This window comes from Xenopus laevis, chromosome 1L, assembly GCF_017654675.1.
Source record: "Xenopus laevis strain J_2021 chromosome 1L, Xenopus_laevis_v10.1, whole genome shotgun sequence".
Taxonomy (NCBI): domain Eukaryota; kingdom Metazoa; phylum Chordata; class Amphibia; order Anura; family Pipidae; genus Xenopus; species Xenopus laevis.
In genome coordinates, this window is record NC_054371.1 from 112,046,648 (window position 1) to 112,069,221 (window position 22,574).

The 22,574-nt window shown below is 37.5% G+C and overlaps 1 protein-coding gene across 1 annotated transcript in view; it reads left to right on the forward strand.

Annotated features, from left to right (window-relative positions):
* Positions 1 to 310: 310 nt before the first annotated feature.
* Positions 311 to 22,574, forward strand: part of ap3d1.L (adaptor related protein complex 3 subunit delta 1 L homeolog) — a 74,289-nt gene continuing 52,025 nt past the window's right edge. The window contains exons 1-4 of the mRNA XM_018255369.2: positions 311 to 520; positions 10,766 to 10,861; positions 20,768 to 20,848; positions 20,967 to 21,047. Coding sequence (XP_018110858.1) covers positions 425 to 520; positions 10,766 to 10,861; positions 20,768 to 20,848; positions 20,967 to 21,047 — 354 coding nt within the window. The 5' untranslated portion in view covers positions 311 to 424. The remainder of the gene's footprint in view (positions 521 to 10,765; positions 10,862 to 20,767; positions 20,849 to 20,966; positions 21,048 to 22,574) is intronic.

Consider the following 22,574-nt stretch of genomic DNA (forward strand, 5'->3'; position numbering starts at 1 on the left):
TTATTTAAGGGGTGTGCCAAAATACATCTCAAAACACAATTTAATTCTCCACATAAAGGAGCCGATCCAGTTCCCAAAAATAATAAACGCCAGAGTGGCAAAATGCAACTCCATGATAATGTCAGCTCTTTCCACATCAAAGGCACGGCCTTGCTCCAGAAACAGCATTCTCTGACCAGATACCGTATTTTCTAACATGTTATAGGCAGATTTGTTTTCAGTACATCTAGCGGCCAATGAAGGTAAGGCATGACGTCAAATATACCAAGAAATTGGAGAAGGGATCTATTCCAAATTCTACTCCTTCTCTGTCAATCACGTGGTTTTCAGAGGGTGGAGAGCATAGTCAGCTGAGTGGCAGCCATTTTGTGCGTCCGTGTCCAGTGACAGGAGATCCCGGCGGGGCCGGCCCGGTTCTGGAGATATGGCGCTCCGGATAGTGAAAGGCAGTATTGACCGTATGTTTGATAAGAACTTGCAGGACTTGGTGAGGGGTATCCGGAACCATAAGGAAGATGAGGTGAGAAGGTAGAAAGCTGTTACGTTGGGTGGGTGGGGACTAAGTGTCAGAGAGATACATGGGGAAATGAGAATAAATCAGTGGCATAAGGATGTGCTGCTGAGAGCGCTCCCAAGGTAAGAGGGTGGAGACATGTTACATACCATGGGGGTTTTGGGAATATTTATATATAAATAAATGAGTGTTCATATAGAACTGGGACACTGGTGATGGTGGTGGAGGGGCTGACTGGCATATTCAAGTCATCAAGGATCTATAGATGAAATAGCTGTACCAAGTGATTTCTCGTTTATCCCATTCAAGACTTGCATAGAAGTGGCGATCCATGTGCCAGATTCCACAGTACACTCAGCAGCATTTCATGTCCCAGCATTGATGAATGGAATGGTTAAATAAAGCCACTGAACCACGGACGTGTTTAGGATCAATAGAATAATCATTGTCTCATGGCACAAACAGCCCCTTTTGTTTTTGTACACGTCTTAACCCGGGGCTGCATGTGCATGCCCTGTGACTGCAGTTCTGATGGGAATCATTTATACAATGTGTAGCTCTTTATTCCTAGGAAGAAAACCTCCCTATCATTTGCCTCTAAACTTAATTCTCTCCCTGTTTACAGATCCCATGCCATCATCATTTTAACATTATTAAACTGGAAACGCTATAGAAAAAAAAAAAAGGACCAAAAGTTTTAAACTTTATCAGGAGAGTACAGCACTGATGTCCAACTTACTCTCTGCTTACAGTTTCTGTTGAGTTGCAACTCTCTGCAATACCTGACACCAGTTGTTGCATGATAGGAGCTGTAACTGAACAATGAGATGGTACTTTCATAAAAGGCACTGGAAACTGTCTGCAGGCTTGTTCATAAAGCATTCCTTTAAAGTCAGCCAATACCCTAGAGCTCCTAGATCAGTGATCCCCAACCAGTAGCTCGTGAGCAACATGTTGCTCTCCAACCCCATGGATGTTGCTCCCAGTTGCCTCAAAGCAGAAGTTTATTTTTTAAGTCAATGCTTGGATGCAAGTTTTGGTTGTATAAAAACCAGGTGCACTGCCAAACAGAGTCTCAATGTAGGTTAACAATCCACATAGGGGCTACCAAATAGCCAATCACAGCACTTATTTGGCACCCCAAGAAAATTTCTCATGCTTGTGTTGCTCCCCAACTCCTTTTACTTCTGAATGTTGCTCACAGGTTAGGTTCAAAAGGTTGGGGATCCCTTTCCTAGATTGAGAAGTCTTGTGACACAAGGAATTTCCTTTCTTGGTGTGCCCATTCTCTGTGTCAACCACCCCTTTTTTGGTCAAACCCCCCATAGCTGCTGTCTTGTGAGCATGCACAGAAAGGACTGTATTTGAACTACCTCACCATAAAGTGGCTGAGAGGGTCACTAAGCTTCCACAACTCTGTCACATTTTTGAGAAATCATTTTTGGGTTTTGCTTTTACATTTCAACCCTGTAGACAAGATTATTATGAGTATGCTTAGTGTCATTGTGCCACATGTGCCACTTTGGTTTTGTTTCTTTTAAAGGACATACAAAAATGCTGTCACATTTTAATGGATAGCTGTCTTATTGTTCTGTTGGTCTTCTGTTTTTTTGCAGTATAAATATTTTTTACAACTTCTGAACAATCTAAACATATATTTTTCCAGCTACTAACAACTCCGCCATACTCGTTTGCAGTTGAGCTTGGTAAATCATTGAGTATTGCTGAAATCATCCAATATAGTAAATCCTGTTAGCGAGTCACAGAATGAGTGCACATGTGTATTTATTTTTAGTCTCAAAATAAAAACTTGTATTGTGGAATCATTAAGTCAGTAAAAGCATCCTGATGGACAGACATCTATTGGGCGTGTGTGTGCGTGTGTGTGTGTGTGTGTGTGTATATATATATATAGTGCACCAAAGAGTCAGCACTCACTTTTTATATTATATAGTGAGTAAAGTACCCCCTCTTGTAAATTATAAGGATACTCCAAGGTAATTTCTAATATCCTCATATTTTACAACAGTGCGTACTTTATTATAATACACAAGTTTCAGTGAGTCATGTGACAGAAATTACATCACTCACAGTTTATAACTGATGACATCAGTACTCAGCATTTATAAGGATATAATTTACAAGCTATTCATGGCTTTTGTGTAATATATATATATATATATATATATATATATATATATATATATATATATATATATATATATATATATATATATATATATAGCCTCATACACCTATAGCTGGTCAGATGCTGTCACCAGTGTACCCCAAAACAAACAAAAAAAGATACCTCCGTATTGTTTGTAGAGCAGGCACTCAAAGTGCAGTCCTACAGGCAGTTGTAGGTAGGTGTTTATTGAAGTACAAACATAAATTACAGCCTTACACGTTTTGTGTTCTACCAATTATAGACACTAGGTGCTGTCATTACTGTGCTAAAGCAGCTCAGTGCAACTATTGCAATTTATACAGGCATTGCTATGGCATGGCTGCTTGTCACCAGTGCATCCATAACAGTGCTGATTAACGCTTCTGTGGGCACAAAAACACTTTGAAAAAAGTAGTGAGAGCACCTATTGAGACTTTTTCTAGTGGGACATTTGCAGTAGAGGCTTGTCTCAGGGAGCAGCTAGAAACATTATACAGTGGCGCTATATCACTTGAGCTGGAAACTCAAAGCTTCTGCTCCTTTTCTTGTGCGAAGGAGATGGATACAGTGGAAAGTATGTTGGTTAGGAGTATATTAATGAATATAATTAACTAATTAAAAAAATATTTATTGCTTATATTGTGATGTTGTGGTTTGTGCATATGTGTGTAAGTAATGCACACTGTATGTATGTAGAGGAGCATTATGTATGATTAATTATGCGTAGCTTGAGTTAATAATATACAGTTCTCCTTAATATTCTGCCTGTTTAAAAACAGGCCAAAGCTTACGTTTTAAAGGAGTAATGTTCAAGTGAATCACTATCATGTAAATTGAATTTCAAGAATGCGTACTTGGTGGTAAGTGCTAGGATGAAGCTATGTTGATGTTGAGGGGGGGAATATAATGATGGGGAATATAACGGGGGGGGCACTACATTGGTTTTAAAATAAATCTGCCTGCACCAGCTGAAACTAAGGTTGACAAAAAGAGAATGAAATCCAGTAAGGCACACAGACCATTTACAAATCTCATTACAGAGTAGTAAGCAGGTGCTTGACTCCTATCCCAGTCTCTCTGATCGCTGACCAGGAGCATGCACAGTTGAAGCCAGAACAAGATTGTCTAGATTCCTCCTGGGAGAGGAAGAGGTCTAGTAATGATAAATGAGTCCCCATGTATTATAGTTGCATAACTTTTATGTACCAACTTTATCTATATAGGAGGTAACATGATCAGGGGCTTTAAAATACCCCTTAAAGGGGCTAATTCTAAGCAACTTTTCAGTTGGTCTTCCTTATTTATTTTTTATAGTTTTTGAATTATTTGCCTCCTTCTGACTCTTTTCAGCTTTCAAATGGGAGCCACTGACCCCATCTAAAAAAAAATGCTACAAATGTATTGTTATTGCTATATTTTATTACTCTTTATATCCAAGTCCTTTCCTATTCATATTCCAGTCTCTTACTCAAATCAATGAAGGCTTGCTAGGGTAATTTGGACCTAGCAGATACTCTATGTTACCTACAAAACTATAAATCATCCTGCGAGCATTAAGATGATATTGCAGGTGCTGGATAGACGTAAGCATTTGTCTTGTGGTAGGTTTTGTGTTTCTTTAGTTTAGAGTTACAATAACGGACACGCCACACTGTGTAAATCATTCCAGGAACTAACTGCATTCTCCTGGTCAAGCACAAACTACCAATGTATTGTTTGCTGTTCACCCAAATCTAAAATGCTCAACTTCTATTTGAGTTGCTCTGCATTACAAATAAAATCTTGCATTTTCCCTAGGGAATTTCTACCTGTAGTTTCTTTTAAATGTATGCATAATTATAAAAACAACATGTTTGTTTGTTAGCAGACTGTCACAGCATTTTAATTCTTTATATTGCACTTTTTCTAGTATTTGTAATAAACTATTTAAAAGGACCAAATGATGAAGGTAGGCATTTGAAAAAAATGACCATCCTTTTTTGTATATATTGGAGATTATTAAAAGTACAGGTGTGGGATCCATTATCCGGAAACGTATCCAGAAAGTTTAGAATTACGTAAAGGCCATCTCCCATAGACTCCATTTTATCCAATTAATACAATTTTTTTTTTTAAATTTCCTTTTTTTATGTAATAATAAAATAATAAGATATAATTAATTATATTGAATGCAAACCAGCCTATTGGGTTTATTTAATGTTTACATGATTTTCTAGTAGATGTGTAAGGATCCAAATTACAGAAAGATCCATTATCCATAAAACCCAATTTCCAGAACATTCTGGATAAACAGGTCCCATACCTGTATAATAAGCACAATCATAATTTGTTTCTATGTAACCCCTGGTATCTTTAAAGGGGACGTGTCACCCAGACATAAAAAGCTGTATAATTAAAGTACTTTTCTAATTAAACATAAAACCCAGATTATTTTCTTAATTAAGATACCCATACCTGTTATAAATATATTTAAAAATGTTATCTGTCAGTCATAAATTGCCTGCCCAGCCTCTATGCCTTAGGCATAGAGGCAGGGCAGGCAATTACTTTCACTCTTCATCCTGCACTTCCTAGTTGCCGCTGCACTCTTCACATTCCCCCTCACCCTCAAATTATGCAGCCAGTTCATGGGCCTGTTCATCAGATTCCGGCGCATAAATAAGATTATGGAAAGATACAATGCTTTCCTTAATAACACTGTTCACAAAATGGCTGCTGCCTGCTTGCTGTGATAGTGTAAATCCAAGATTAAATGAGACAAAATTTAGAGAATTTAGAGAATAGTGTAAGTAAAGTTTATTTTGTTTGTCTAACCTTATAGAAAAATATTTGGAATTATTTCTTAGGGTGACAGGTCCACTTTAATTGCCTATAGAATTGAAGTATATGTATAAATGGGATGCTCCTTTTAATCTTTGTGGTTTAAGATTAAGATATTTATGAAAGGTTTGTAAAATAAACAAGGTGGAAGAAACATAGTGCAAAATACTTCTTGCAGTGCATGACGTGGCAAGATAAACATTGCAAAAAGAAAACATCTTTAGCCTCATGATTAGGGAGCTTAGTGGTATATATAAATGTAATTATTTGTTTATAACAATTCTCAATTTTTAGTGATTGTTATTGTGGCACCAGCCAAGCCTTTTATTTATTTTATTTTTTTTGGCCACATGGTAAATCTAAAAACGCACAAATGAAAAGCTTGTTACATGTACAGCTTTGTGCTGTGCTTTGCTAAGGCATGTTATCTTGGGTGTAGGAGGCTGGTCAAATAGTTAACTGCAAGGTATTCCTCTTGAACTGTATGCCCTCACAGACAGAATGCGAGTGGATATTCTATGGCACTTTATTTGTATTTCATATCTCTAGCTTGTTGGCCCTTCCAGCAAGATTATTTTAAAAGCTGCTGGTTCATCATATCTTTTAACCTTTTAAAGGAATTGTTCAGTGTTAAAATAAAAACTGAGTAAATAGGCTGTGCAAAATAAAAAATGTTTTCTAGTTAGCCAAAAATGTAATGTATAAAGGCCTGGGCCACAAAACTACTTGGCCACTGATTGGTTACCAGGCAGTAACCAATCAGAGAATTGGGGGGGGGCACATGAGTCATAATTGTTGCTTTTGAAACTTTTTTCAGTAGACAAGTATATAGTATATAAAAGGTATTTATAAAACACAAGAGAATGAGAATATATCCTATAAATCATATGCTTGTAAATTTTAAAGTGTTACAATAGGTGGTACATTATGTGGTTCATGCATTTGTTTATTTTGACTCATCTAAGCCTCTTAATTTTGCTAACTTACAGTGTTTAGTAAGATAACAAGCATCAGCAAGTAGCAATTTATTAGATATATGTGAGTTTTTTTCAGATAAGGCCATGGCACATGGGCAGAATTGTCACCTGCAGATACAACTGCGCTATCGCGGATGTCAAAACCAACAATAGTTAAATCTCTTGTGATAAAACATACATGGTGTGTGGGTAAACATACGCGCCACAAGGACATTTCGGGCAACATTGGGAAAACTAAGAGCCACATGTATATTGTCAGTGGGAAATCATTTTCAGGAGATTTGTTGCTTGTAGTACAGCGGACAATAAAACCGCGTTCAACAAAACTCTCTTTCTGTCCTCACCCTTAAAGGAATTGTTCAGTATAAAAATAAAAACTGGGTAAATGGATAGGCTGTGCAAAATAAAAATGTTTCTAATATAGTTAGTAAGTCAAAATGTAATCTATGAAGGCTGGAGTGACTGGGTGTGTAAAAGAACAGAACACTACTTCCTGCTTTTCAGCTCTCTTGGTTTCCACTGACTGTTTACCCTGGTGACCAAGCAGTAACCAATCAGTGACTTGAGGGGGGGGGTCACATGGGCCATAACTGTTGCAATTGCAAACTTAATGAACAGTTATGTCCCATGTGGCTCCCCTTCAAGTCGCTGACTAACTCAGAGTTAGGCCGTTGAAAAGCACAGCCTATCTATTTATCCAGTTTTTATTTTTACACTGAACTGTTCCTTTAAGGGTAATTCATTTAGGATGTTTGACAATGGCTCTGATCATGAGACTATTATAGCTAAAATCCCTGCCATAAAGCAAGACAGGGCTTTTGTTATTTGTCAGAAAGGAAATATAAACAAGAGCCAGAAAACTGACCTGAATGCAATCATAGAAACTGACAAGTTTTTACAAAGTAAATTAAAATAGATAGGACATTTTGTTGCTCCTGCTAAATCTCCTTCAGCACAAGCTTCAAACCATCAAAAAATACCTTTGTATTGAAGTCAGTCAAAATCTCCATTGCTAAACCACATGAAGTGCTTAATAGCGAAAAATGACAAGAGAAGGCAATTTTATATTATTATGCAATTTAAATGTTTTTATCAGTGGAACTTCAGATGAACTGCAAATATTGTATTTCTGGCCTGTTTCCAATTGCAGTTAAAGTAGAAGAGTTAATACTGCTATGTTTTTTTTTTTTTTCATTTCCCCTTCTCTTGGACAAATGTGTATGTGATTATTTTGTCTGCTTCCCTCCTGGCCATAAACCATTGGGAGTCAAAATGCTTCAGGCCTTCCTTTGTCTTCATGTAGATGTTATAGAGCTGCTTTTTCCACTATTGCTATACAAAGATTGCCTTTCCTAGCTTGCTGTTTATGGGCACTTTAAGACACCACTGTACCCAAGCAAAGATATATGTATGAACACACTGCATGGTAGAGTCCTGCAGTGGGTTGGTTACCCGCAAAAACCTGCGGTACCTTGCGGGTATAGACGCGTGTCGGTGGTTCTGCGGGTTTGCGGGTAGAAGTTGTGGGTGCGGGTATAGACACGGGTCGGTGGTTCTGGGGCTTTGCGGTTGGCCAGCGGATTTTTTTACTCCTTTTTTCTGATCACGTCTACTTCCCATTGACGCCACTTCCGGTTTACAATGACAGCACTTCCTGTTTTACTCCTTTTTCCTGATCACGCCTACTTCCGATGATGTCACTTCCGGTTTACAATGACAGCACTTCCTGATTCTTCATGGTCAGCAGGTCCGGGTTGCGGATAAGGTACTTGCGGGTACGGGTCAGGTACAGGTTCCAAAAAATGGACCCGCGCAGGACTCTACTGCAGGGCTTCAGAAGCCCCCAAGCAAAATGGCAATACTTCTCTCATCCTACTTAATTTGCATGTTAGGACTGTTGGCTAAAAATATTGTATTCCCTTATTATGACTGCTTTTCATTGGGATTTTTATTTCCTAATTAAAGGGGAAGTTAACATTTAAAGTCAACTCTGGTACAGGTATGGGATCAGTTATCCAGAAAGCTCCGAATTACTGAAAGGCCGTCTCCCATAGACTCCATTTTATCCAAATAATCCATATTTTTTTTTTAAAAAAAAATTCCCTTTTATCTATAATAATAAAACAGTACTTTGTACTTGATCCCAACTAAAACAGGTCCTGAGAATTTTGCATAACAACTTGTGCTGTACATAATATTAACTAGTTAACTCTTTTGCCTATTTTCGCCAAATTCTTTTAGATGATTTTAATGTTATGCAGCTAGAATTAAGTGTGGTGGGATGGGAATGTTTCTACAAAGCTTTGACATGTTTATATTTACGTGATATGCTCTATAGAGGTTAAAAATAGAAAACAGAAAACAATTTCTGTCATTATGACCAAACTCTATTTATAATTGTTTTCAACTCATTTTAATGTTTTTGTGTGAAAGCCCTTTATTTCAAATGTTCAAAAATAAGAGATTTTTATATAGCAGCAGAAATATTCAACTTTCTCTCCACATTTCTTTTATTAATATTATTTATCACTTTTGAGAAGAGACTTTTTAGGCTGTGAAAGTTCTTTCTTATGATGTCTACTTTCTCCTATCCTCTTCCAAGTGATTACTGTTAATGTTACTTGGTATCATAGTATTATTTAATGTTACATACTATCTTTAGTCAACATCAAAGGCATTAATGTATATATAGAACTAAAATACACAGTGGAATTTGTGGTACAGATCCCTTATTTTCTTGTGACTTCTCTTCCCATTCAGTAGTTCTCATTAAAAATTGTTACCTTAAATATTTGATGGCATCTTGGCCTTGCACAAAGAACAAATGTCATCCAATATAACACATGAAGATCTAGTTCCTTGCTGTTATTTTCCTACTTACCCAATAATACAGTTAATTGGTTAAAAATATGGTCTACTGTTTATTAACCTTTTTAGGCATCTTATTGAATTACAAGCAAGTACATTACGTAGCACCGGCATAGTTCTTAGAAGTCCAATGGAATTTCAAGCGAGTATGCAAGCCAGGAGATCCTTGGTTATACAGTACAATACTTTAATAAGAAAGTGGTGCAATTTGTATTTGTAGATTGGCACCAGTCGTCTACTCTGTCAACAATAGTTCACGTTGTATGAAGGAGGCCACAAACATTCGCAGTACTGTGCTGCAACTTTTTATTCCAAAATACACGAGGGTTTATTGAATTTCCTGGCCTTTACGTGTGACCTAATTAAGAAGGTGAGCCCACTAGATTAAAAGTGAAGGGAATCACTGTGAAAATTAAATTTGTCTGATACTCTGTCAACAATGCCTGAGAACTTTATTCAAAATAATAAAATCTTTCACGGGCACTCCAAATAATCAATATCTATGCTCAAAACCCCTACAAAGTCCCATTGTTATGACCTAAACAGCGACAAGAAAAAAAATGAGGCAACATACCAATGCATTACTAAGTAGCTCACATATATTGCACTTCATTCTCCAACTTTAATAGACTATAACAAAAAAAGGTGTACATTATAATTAAATAATAAATTAGCACATATTTCACAGCATTTTACAGAGTTCGACATCCGGTACCTGCAGCAGTGAAGCTTATAGTCAAAGGTCCCTATTATATTAAAGGGCTAGACTACTCTGGAGAATTTTGTAGGATGATGTCAGATCAACATAATGTATCCTACAAGTTTCATGGTTTAAAAAGTAATGAAAATGATTATATAAATTTAATGTGTACATTACATGGATTTGCCATCCGCTACTACATGCCTGTCTGAAGAGAAAGCTGCATGCTGTGTCTGTATTTGACAAGATGAAATCGAATGGTTGTTTTGCCTCAGTAAAAATACTTAAATGATATAGCCACTTATTCTAGATGTGTAAGGACAATGGCACATGAGCACATTTTCCTACCTACCAGGGTTTTTTTTTATGTGTGTGTGGCCCAAACACATGGCAAGGTTTGGTGTTTTGTTTTAAAAATCTAATTAATGAGAAATTAGATTAGAGATTAGAGAAATTTGTACCCTGAAATATGCATGTAGGAAATCTGCTATAACAATTGCAAGATGAGTGTAAAACACGTTCCCATTTACAAAACTATATTCATCTTTCAGGAACAAATCAAACTTTAGTTTTGTGCATTGAGTTCTTATAGAGGTATTACATGCAGTTATTATTTTTATTTAATTTAAATATAATTTGGCACGAGTTTGTTAGTTGAAAATAAGTCTTGCTAAAATACATTGATTCATTGCTTCTTCTTATCTTTGTTTCCCCAGGCAAAATATATCTCTCACTGCATTGATGAAATCAAACAGGAGCTGAAGCAGGATAACATTGCAGTGAAGGCCAATGCCGTCTGCAAGTTGACTTATGTGAGTATTCTCTATAGCAAGCCTAGGTCATCCATCTCAGTTTCATGTAACCATGCCATATCATAAGCTCTTACCTGAACCTTAGACTTAGCAGTGTGTTAACCTAGTTATTTACCTAATATGTATTTGAGTCATTGACCTTTTCTTCATTTGGCCCTTGAAGGTATGAAGTATGATCTTGTTCCTTTGAGAATAAACATTATATGTAACTGTGGCGAGGTAAAACGAATGCTAAATCTTATCTTAAAAGATACATTATTTAATAGGGAATCACAATGAGTTATTCTATGCTGTTAACGAAGCAGTGTCTTGCAGGTTCTGACATTTTTTTCCTGGCTCAAGGAACAATATGGTGTGCTTTCTGCAGCAAGCACAGAGTGAACCCATGTTGTTCCTGACATTCTCAACTAGACAAATCTTGTGACATATGCAGGGTACAAATTGCGTCTACAATGCCAGCTGTGTTGGGAAAAATACATTGAGGAAGAGAAGCATTCTTAATGCAGTCCGCCCCTCGATGAATTGCAACTTTCTTAATGAGTGTGTATATATATATATTTATATATATATATTTTCGGCCTTTCTCAAAGTCTCTGGAAGAGCCGAAACGTTAGTCCATGCTCTTTAATAAATCATTTTTATTTTATTTTTCTAAGACCTGTGAGTGCTGATCTTTTTTGCTTTGTATAGTTTATTTACTGATTGCGCACCCAGGCACGTTTATTTTGCTTTATCGTTTATATATATATATTTTTGTATAGAAAACACCAGCACCAGGGATCTTTTTGCATCAAATAAGCAGTATATTGTGTTGCATGTAAAACCGATGTTTCGGTCCATATTTTTGAAAAAGGTCCCAATAGGGACCGAAACTTCGAGTTTACATGCAACACAATATATTGCTTATTTGATGCAAAAAGACCCCTGGTGCTGGTGTTTTCTTTATTTACAAATACACTGTTTCTCCGTGCACATTAATGCTTTAGTGAGCCATAAGCAGTTCCAAAGATGCCCAATTCATAGTACGGAAATTAAAATATATTGTGCAAAAGCTACTAAAAATGTTCTCCCGTATAAACAAATCAGGGATTGCTTTGTCATATATTACAGTATACTTAAAGGAATTGTTCAGTGTAAAAATAAAAACTGTGTAAATAGATAGGCTGTGCAAAATAAAAAATGTTTCTAATATAGTTAGTTAGCCAAATATGTAATGTATAAACACTGGATTGCTAAAATAACAGAACATAGCCCAACTTCCTGCTTTTCAACTCTCTTGGTTTCCACTGACTGGTTACCAGGCAGTTACCAATTAGAGACTTGAAGGGGGGCCACATGGGTCATATCTGTTGCTTTTGAATCTGAGCTGAATGCTGAGAATCAATTGCAAACTCACTGAACAGATATGTATCATGTGGCCCCCCCTTCAAGTCGCTGACTAGCTCAGAGTTATAGAGCTGAAAAGCAGGAAGTAGTGTTCAGGCTATTATGTTAGACATCCAGTCACTCCAGTCTTTATACATTACATTTTTGGCTAACTGACTATATTAAAAACATTTTTTATTTTGCATAGCCTATCTATTTACACAGTTTTTATTTTCACGCTGAACTATTCCTTTAAGATAATCTACTGTATCAAGCATTCCTGATGGCTATACCTATAAACAGCCCCAGGGCTGTGGTGATGACAAAGTACTGTAAGAACTGACACAAGCACACACTCCTGGCCAGATTACATATTTAACTAAATTTGGAAGTGAAAATAAGTAAACGACTGCAGAAATTCAACTAACTGTGGCATTTGTAGAGGTTTGCACACTCTTCCATTTATCCTGTGATAAACACTGTTAAAAATCATAGGAACATGTCAGTATAAATTAAATGCTGCACAAGGAATAGTTTCCCTTAAAGCCCCTTGCAAAGCAGTCCCCAGCCCCCACAAACCTGTGTTCACCCGACCCTCCGACACAGCTAAAAGTCCTTCTGAGCCATTTCACTGACGATGGACTTGGGGCAGCGCCATTCTTCCATAGGCTGAAAACAGGAAATCAGCCTATGGAAGGATTGCTAAGCCCCCAGCCCATCGTCATTGAAGCAACCTGGAATATCAGTTAGCTGTGTGAGCGAGTCGGCAGCACACAGGTTTGCGAGTGATGGGGGTGGCTTTGCGGGTGATTTTTATAGGAACGTGACCGTATTGCTTTTATAGGTGATTTTTATAGGAACGTGTCCGTATCGCCTTTAGAAGCTGTCACCTGTTGACAACGGCGGGTGTTAAGAAAATCTCGAACACCCCAGTTTGGGTTGCAAAACCTTTTCAACTCGCAAATTCCCCTGTAAGTAAGGTCAGCAAGAAATGGCATTTAAGGGGAACTGTGGAAGTTAATACAAAATCTGGAAGAACAAGTAAGCTGTCGAGAACTACTCATGTGTTGGCCAAAAAGGCAAATGCAAACACTCATACGCCAACAAAGGATCTGCAGGTTTGACTGCCACAAGAGTTGTGTTGCACCATTCCATAGCACAGCCCTGCTTGCACAAAAATAATCTGAAAATTTCTGAGGTATGAGAAGCATAGATAAGCCACGCCTTTTGGAAATACATGGTGTAAAAATTAATTTGTTTGCACACAGTCATCAAAGTTGTGTTTAGAGAAGAAAGGAGCAGTATTTCATAAGCCAGAGCCACAGGAAACTTTGTCCGTATAGAGGGTAAACGGATTCCATTGCATTTCAGCAAATTCTGGATGTTAATGTGAAGCAGTCAGCCAAGAAGCAGAATATGAAAAGATAAAGAAAAGATATGGCTTCTAGAACAAGAAAAGTATCCTAAACATACCTCAAAAGCCTTTGTGTGTGCCAGTGCCTCCCTTTCTTTGAATGGCCCTCACCTGACTTCAATATCATCAAAAATAAAAATTTGCCTAATAAAAGAAAACATATTCTTAACTGTCCAATATACAGTTATTAAACAAGTTCAGTGCTTTTAAAGTTATTTGTAAAAATTGCTATTGAAAGCAGCGTTTGCCTAACCCAGGTTGTTACTTTTTAAACAATGTTGCAAAAGTATTAGTTCCCCAGCAAAGACAGGTCTATTAATCAGCTGCCTTGTCTTACATTGTATCAACAGTCTGAGCCATCAGGATAGAGAATAAAAAGTAACAGACAAACTCAGCTTGCAACAACAATACATCTACAAATAACTAAAAAGCCATAGACAATTTGAAATGAATGTAGATGGGAAAGTTGCTTAGAATTGTGTGTTCTTTTATTAGGCAAAAAAAAGTTTTTTTTGGTTGATATTCCCTTTAAAAATGCAATGGCCAAGGGGGGTGGGGGTGGAGCTAGGCGCCATGCTGAACAGACACATGAATTAGGAGCTCCTGCAATCCCTCGGGAAGGAGGGCAATTTAGGGTCCATTACGGAAGAATAGCATATTCTCAGTTAGCCCACCCTAAGCTAACATTGTGGAACCCAAATATGGCAAGTTCTAAGCAGTGGTCTGCCCAAAAGAAGGTTGGTAACTAGAGATTAAATACGATGATCTGCTATCTGCACACACTACAACACCAAGCAGACTCAATGCAACGGGCTGTTACAGCTTTTACAGTACATACGGAGGATCTTGAAAATAGATAATATCCTCATCTGGAACGTACCAGAGACTTACACTGATATGAACAGCTCCTGCAGCTCCTGTTCTCTAAACTTCCACCGGAATACAGTTCGGATCTTCTGCTAGTGGACAGCGCACATAGGGCCCTCCGCACCCATACACGACCTGGAGAACCTCCCCACGACATTCACATGATTGCATTATTTTGAAACTAAAGAGGATCTCCTCAGATCGGGCAGAGACCATGATACGGTCGAACAGGACAGCGAACCAATATCTATCTACCCAGATTTGGCTCCCACCACTCTGCAGAAAAGGAGGGGCCTCAGGTACAGATGGGGTTTTCCGTTCCACCTCTCTGTGATGAAAAATGGTGTCATGTACTTGCTCACAGACCCATCTGAGGGATCTCGACTGTTATCCAGACTAGGCTTAGAGGACCAAAGTTCCTAAAGTTACCTGAAGATGTCGGCTTCTCATGGTGTTTTTTCCCTTCCGTGTTTTGACGGCCACACATTAGAAATTCCAACCTCCTTTTTTAACCTCCTGTTCTGAGGTTCCGAGTTCTGACAAAATGGTCAGATTTGACTACTATTAGCCTTATTTGCTTCTGGCTCTTTGTTGCCAGTCTATGGCTCCCTTCTATTCCCCCCCCCGGATCATTTCCACAACTTTTACTTTTACCTACTTGATATATCATGATCCTTCCTGGGAAATTTTTCCCAGGCATCCGAAATCGGATATTTGGGTTATGTTTTTTATTTATCTATTTTTTTAGACCTGCTCCTTATTTACATAAATGGTACCCACAAATATTTGCCACCACGTAAGAGAAGAAAAAATGGGGAGTAGCAATAGCATTCAGTCCCCATGTTGTTTTTGTGCCTGAGACAGTGATATCTGACCTTGAGAGTAGATATTTCTTAAGTGTTACTGTATTAGGTAAACCTATTACCATTATGAACATATATGCACCCCCCAATAGGCCTTCATAAGTTTTTCTCAGAGATATTTTCTTTATTGTTAAAGCATTTACAAAGAACACTTATATTATTTGGTGATTTCAATCTGATAATGCATCCCAGACAAGATAAACAAGGCCCAGTTACCTTAACTTCCACTTTAGCACCAAGTTACCTGAAACGAAACCTCCAGGACTTTTTCTTAATTGATGCCTGGCGATGCTTACATCCTAAAGTGAATGATTTTACATTCTATTCAGCACCGCATGATTCCTATACTAGGATAGATTATGTGTAAGTTTCTCAGTCACCATCTCCAGTGTCACTGATGTTAAAATTATGCCTATAGCATGGTCAGATCATGCCTCTGTTCATGTTACACTCCATATTCCTGACAGGCTTCCAGGTAAACATATGTGGCGTCCAAATGAATTAATACTATCAGACACAGCACTATGTAGTAAAATCACAGATGCCATTGAAAATTATTGGATAGATAATTTAGATGAATCACTCTCCATAGGCACACTTTGGGCAGCCCATAAGGTCACCAAACGTGGGGTGCTTATCAGCATTCCTTCACACAAAAAGAAAGCTTACTTTAATCAGGTAATATAAAATGAGACCAACTACATAAACGTATACCTAATACACAGACTTTAGCAGCACTAACTCCTAAATCTCGTCAGAAGCTAACCACGCTTCTATACCAGAAGGCACACAAATCCCTTAAACGCACGGAACATACCTTTTTTTTTTTGCCTAAAAGATAAGCCAGATCACCTTTTAGCTAGGAAACTACAGCAAAAGCAAAGCTTCCGTCCCATACTCTCAATTAAAACAACAGATGGAACTATCCCAAATAAACCCTCAGACATAATAGCTCAGTTCCAGGAGTTTTACACAAAACTATATGCGTTTAGCTCTATTAACGCAAGTCAAGTTTCCAAAACTATCACCTGAGGAAAACTCGTCTCTTAACGCCCCCATCACCATAGAGGAGATTGAAACAGCCATCCGACAACTAAAGAACAGATCTAGTCCAGGCCTGGATGGTTTTCCTCCTTCCTATTATAAGAAATTTCAGAGCCTTCTCCTACCTGCTAGTACTTTTTAATGAGAAGCTACAGGGCCACTCATTGCCCCAGGAAATGTTATTTGCTCACCTTTCCCTTCTGCCCAAGCCTCACAAAGATCTATCCAGTGTACAAAATTTTCGTCCTATTTCTGTTCTCAATGTAGACATCCATCTATTCTCCAAAATACTTGCAGCCCACCTTAATACTTATCTTCCTCAATTGATTCACCTGGATCAAACTGGGTTTGTCCCTGGCAGGCAAACCATGGATGCTATTCGATGGCTTATTAACATTATTGAGGACGCTAACACCACAAAAACCCCATTGTTATCACTTATGTTAGATATACATTAGGCATTTGACTCAATCTCCTGGCCATATTTATTTTAAATACTTCCAAAATATAATATCACAGGCCATTTTTAGATGCCCTCCGAGTTCCGAGTCCAACAGCATACTTAAAAATTCTAGGGAGACAATCCTTAGCCACTCCCATTGCAAGAGTCGCATGCCAGGGCTGCCCCTTATTGATACTTCTTTTTTCCTTAGCTATTGAGCCTTTGGCTAAGTTAATTCATCAAGAAATAAATATCTCTGGCTACATCAAATCACACCAAACCTACAGAATGTTTTTGTACGCAGATGACAGCCTCACCTTAACTAAACCTTTAACTAGCCTCCCAGATTTATTTAACATCCTGGATACGTTATATAAACTTTCAGGCCTTCAGGTTAGTATTTCCAGAACAGAGGCCCTTCCGATCAATATCCCAAAAGATCAACTAAAACAGTGGACTGTTTAGGGGTTAAAATTACAAAATCTTTTCATTCCCTGTATAAAGCAAACTTTTCCCTCTCATAAACAAACTCCAAATGCTTATGGAAAACTGGTCCATATACTCCATCTCTTGGCTAGGACGCATCTCTGCTAGCCAGATGATACTACTTCCTAAACTTTTATATGCTTAATTACACAGACCTTGCACGATTACAAAAGAAAGGTCTGGAACTTTATTTGGAGCAATAAATCTCATAGGATTAACAAAAATGTGCCATACAGGTTGCATAGTCAGGGAGGCTTAAAGGTCCTGCATTGCACTTTAAGCCTAATAGTAAAAAGGAGACATGCGCTTAATGCATGTCTCCTTTTTACTATGGGCTAGTATGGAGGCACTACAGAAATATAAAATTGTGAACACCATAATTAAGTTTCACTTACGGCTATGGAAAACCCTAAAGCAGAAATTCATTCCCCAACCTCTCAAAGCCACATGCAACCATTAATTGGCAATCCAGACTTTCCCCCTGGACTAACACAGCCTTCCAAAAATGGTCCACTGCTAAACTTTGTATCTTGCAAGATTTAGTGTCACTCCAAGGCCTAAAGACCTTTTCCCAATTGCAGGATGTTTATGCTATCCCTGACGCAGAGCAATTTCATTACAACCAACTTTTATGATTCTTAGGCCCCCCATTGAGCTAAATTGGAAGACTTGCTGTATGAATTTTGCAGCCGTAATCCAATTGGAACCAGAAATGTAATTTCTTTAATCTACCCCCCGCTGATTGAAATGGCTTCTCCCATTTCACATAAATACATGACAGCTTTGGAATCAAATTTAGGAACTCCTATTTCATTCGAAACCTGGACCAAAATATGGGGGTCTATCAAAAAACTCTCCCCCAATGTTGAGGTTAAAGAAACCACTTATAAAGTAATGTTCCACTGGTACCTTTCGCCTAAATGCAAACATGCCATTGCCCCAACTTTTCCGCCCACTTGCTTTAGATGTTGCACAACAGGGGAGATTAGCTACATGCCTGGTGGCATTGCCCTATTGTCTCAACCTTATGGACTGAAGTATACCGTATGGATTCTCAGATAATAGGAGTATCTATTGAACCCACCATTGAGTCAGCATTGCTGTCCTTACCTTACCCTTAATTAGCGCTGCACCCACGCAAGCTAGTTTCTCAAATACTACCGGCTACTTGCTGGGTCATAGCCCTATATCGGGTCGCCCCTCCATTTCTATTTCACTTGTCATTAATAGACTCAAGTTTTTCCAGTCTATGCATTACTTTTCAGCCCTCCTGGAGGATAAGCTCGATCTTCATGTAGCCATTTGGGCAATGTGAGACTAATTTCTCTCTGACACACTATAGTGATGTTAACATTTTTTAATATGAATGTGATCAAATCATGTTTTGACTTTTTTTTACCAATACTATTTGCTGTTAATTTCTTTTTTTTTTTTTTTCCTTTTTGTAAAAATTTTCCTTTTTTGTTTTTTCCTTTTGTTATAAACATCTAATTACTATAAATAAAGAGTTATAAAAATATGCAATGGCCCAAGAAGATATCGGACATAATCTGCAAGGAGAGTGCGCAAAAATACCTTCAACAAGGATTTAAAGACTGTTAGCTGTATATAAAAAGGCATTTAAAAGATGGGATTTCTGCCTATTACGGTGTCCACACATTTGCACACTGGCAACACTAAGTTATATTTCATGAACTTTAAAACATAGACACAAATTAATAGTAACTGAGCATTAACGTGTTTTTTTTATCAAATGGATTTCTGCAATACTTGTTTACTTTTCACTTATCAAAAATAACTAAATACTGTATTTATTTTGCAAGGGTTGTCAGAACTTTTGTATTCATCTGTGTGTGTTTAATATATTGTATGTATCTATAGATCTCATAAGCATGAATAAGGTACAGTTATGTCTGTAGCCGATTATGGTACAATACTCGGAAAAATATTTAAATTTTGTCCAGTCAGGCTGAAATCAACATTTAAAAAGACATTTTAAAGGGAAAAAGCAAAAACTACGCAATGTAAGACACACAAAGTAAATACAAAAGAAAAAGCACTATGAAAGATCAAGAGAAGTACTTAATAATTGATTGGGGTATTGTTGCCACTGGGGGATAAAACGGATCATATTTCTAGGACAAATAAAAGCACTAGCTTGGTAAACTTCCCCTGTGGTTCAAGCTTGCAAATTTACCTCTGGAACATAGGATATTCCTTATTACAAGGCAGCTGCTTGAACCTCTGTTTGTTCAGACAGTACAGTAAACCTTTAATTCAATTCATTCAATAAAATTATGCCAGGAAACAAAAAAGAAGATTTGTATGCGCTTGATGCATTGCAGTATGTCGCTTTTGTACAGCAGTTTTTTATACACAAACATTCTCTAATGTGTAAGTAAAATCCAGGACCCTTTTGAAATAAAATACATTCACTTACATGAAAGTATATAGAAATTATGAAGGACTCTAAATTGATGTTCCTTTGCAATGTTAAAAATGTTGAAAGCCAAAACTTTCAGTCTCTGTACACAATTGAAAGTACTTAATTTTACAGTCCTAGGGGCAAATTCACTAACCTCCGAAAATCCGCCAGCGTCGGCTTCGCTCACATTGCAACACTACGCCAGGAGTAGATTTGCCAGGACAACGCATCTTAGTGAATTTGCGTAGCTATGTCCCTTCACCAGAACGCAGCTTTGGCAGGCGTAAGGGAGCGATTTACAGCTAGAGTCTATCTCCTTCGCTAGCGAAGTTACGCCTGCGCCCTTTAGTAAATCAGCAGAGAAACTAAATTACGTCACGCTGGCGAATTTTCGCTAACTTTAGTCACTTCGCCCTTTAGTAATTTGCCCCTTAGTCTGTATTTTTTTTTTTTTTTTTATGCCATCATTTTAAAGTCTTTCTTTCACCAGATCTCACAGTGTTTTTCCCAGGTGCATCTCCTTGATAATTTTACTGTCACATTGCTCCTCTTCTGCTAACTCACTTGCTTTAATAAAAAAAACTTTTTGTAGAATCCAGCAGGATTGTGTGATATATTTGCCAAAGTTCACAGTTTTATCGGCTTCTGTCAAACCTGTTCTACTACAGTGGGGGAATACATTTTTTTGTTCTCGATCTAGATACTTTTATTCCCTAGAAAGATCACTTGCCTATCCTACTCAGCACCACATCCATTTGAAACATCACAACCTAAATGACAATTGGAATGTCAAAAGGTGTCAAACTGAGAATGGGCCTATATAGACAAACTGTCTATCCTGTTATATTATAGTTTTGTAGTTTTAGCAAGGAGTCATTTGGGCCTTCTTAAATTTGCAGTTGAGCCTCATCTCATAGTTTGAGAACACGGTTATAGGCCATGTTGGCTTTTAAGTTAAAAACTGTCGTTACATTATAATTTTGTACATTTCCCTCTCTAGTTACAAATGCTGGGCTACGACATCAGCTGGGCTGCGTTCAATATCATTGAAGTGATGAGCGCTTCAAAGTTTACATTCAAGGTAAGTATCCATTATCGGCAGAATATTGAAATTATCTATATATATGAATATAATTGATATGTTTAAAACATAGTGAATTAGTGTTATAGTTACATATGACTACCTGTTTTTATCACAGAGAATTGGCTACCTGGCTGCAGCACAATGCTTTCATGAGGGGACAGATGTGATCATGCTAACTACAAACCAGATCCGTAAGGTGAGTTTCTCATAACTGGTTTACTGTTTAAAGTTTAATAAAGTTAGGGTAAAAGATCGTCTATTCCAAAACTTTAAGAGGTTGTTCACATTTTAGCATGATGTAAAGCGTGATATTCTTAGACAATTTGAAATTGGTTTTGATTTTTTATTCTCACTTTTTATGCAGCAGCTCTCCAATTTACCATCTCTGCAATCTGGTTGCTAAGGTCCAAATTACAACCATGCAATGATTTGACTGGAATAAGAATAGGAGAGGGCCTGAATAGAAAGATGAGAAACAAAAAGTAGCAATAACAATAAATGTGTAGTTTTCCAGAGCATTTGTTTTTTGTTTATTTTAGACGGGGTCAGTGACCCCCATTTGAAAGAGAAATAATGAAGACCATTTGAAAGTTGCTTAGAGTTGTTCATTCTATAACATACTTAGTTAAATTACAGGCGAACCAGCCATTTTAAAAAGAAGGTATTACAAACACCATACAAAAACAAACCACTGTTTTTTTGTGATTTCAACAAGCTATACCAACAAGTAATGTCTTAAGTTTATAGAAAAACTTGCATCAAAGGGGCAGTATACCAACATGTGTAACATAAATGCAATGGATTATGGTTGTGCTGATCATATTTGGTCACTTGTTTTAATCTTAAAAAAATCAGTTTTTTGTTTTAAAATTTCTCGAGCTCGCATATTTAGCTTACCCAGTACACAACCAACCCCTTTCCACTTTGTTGTAACTGTTTGGTTAAAGGAGAATTAAAGCTTAACTAAAGAAGTCAGGTTGAAACTGTATATTCATTATGTTTTGGACTTCTACTCCAGGCCAAGGTAACAACAGCCTTTTAGTAGTAAAGATCTGTGCCTCCAAAGATGCCCCTGCAACTCTCCAACTTTGTTTGTGATCACTGCACATGATCTGTGCTGTTGTCCGCCACTGAGTTTAGGGACCAACTAAATATACTGAATATATTTAATATAGATGTCACAATATAAAGATGATTATTCATTCAAATAATTCAGATTTATTGGTACATGGCAGCTTAAAAACCAGCACAATTAGCAACAGAATTTAATAATCGGCCATGTAGTACTAGTTTATATGATAGGCAAAGCTAATTTTCTGCTTGATGATTTTTGGCAACCCCTAAGCTTAGCTTCTCAACAGCTTCTCAAAGCACACTGAGCATGTGCATGTCTCAGGCACTCCTAATAAAATACAAGTAAGGCCTCTTACTACTATAGAGTCCTGAACCTTTAGACTGTTGAAGTCAAAATATTGAATCCTCATAAGATACCCTGCCATAGACAATAATGAGAATTGTCTCTGCTAAAACACACAATAGCAGTATTATCAGTATTGTCTATTTTGTAGCCGCAACAAGTAGATGGCGAAAGCTGCCTTTTCTCTGATGGATAAGGGTGATGGCACGCTCATCAATTTGTTACCAGTGGAAAATCTCTCTACATGCAGGTGATAAATCGCCTGAAATACCATTGCACTTGGAACAATGAAAGACAGCAAACTCT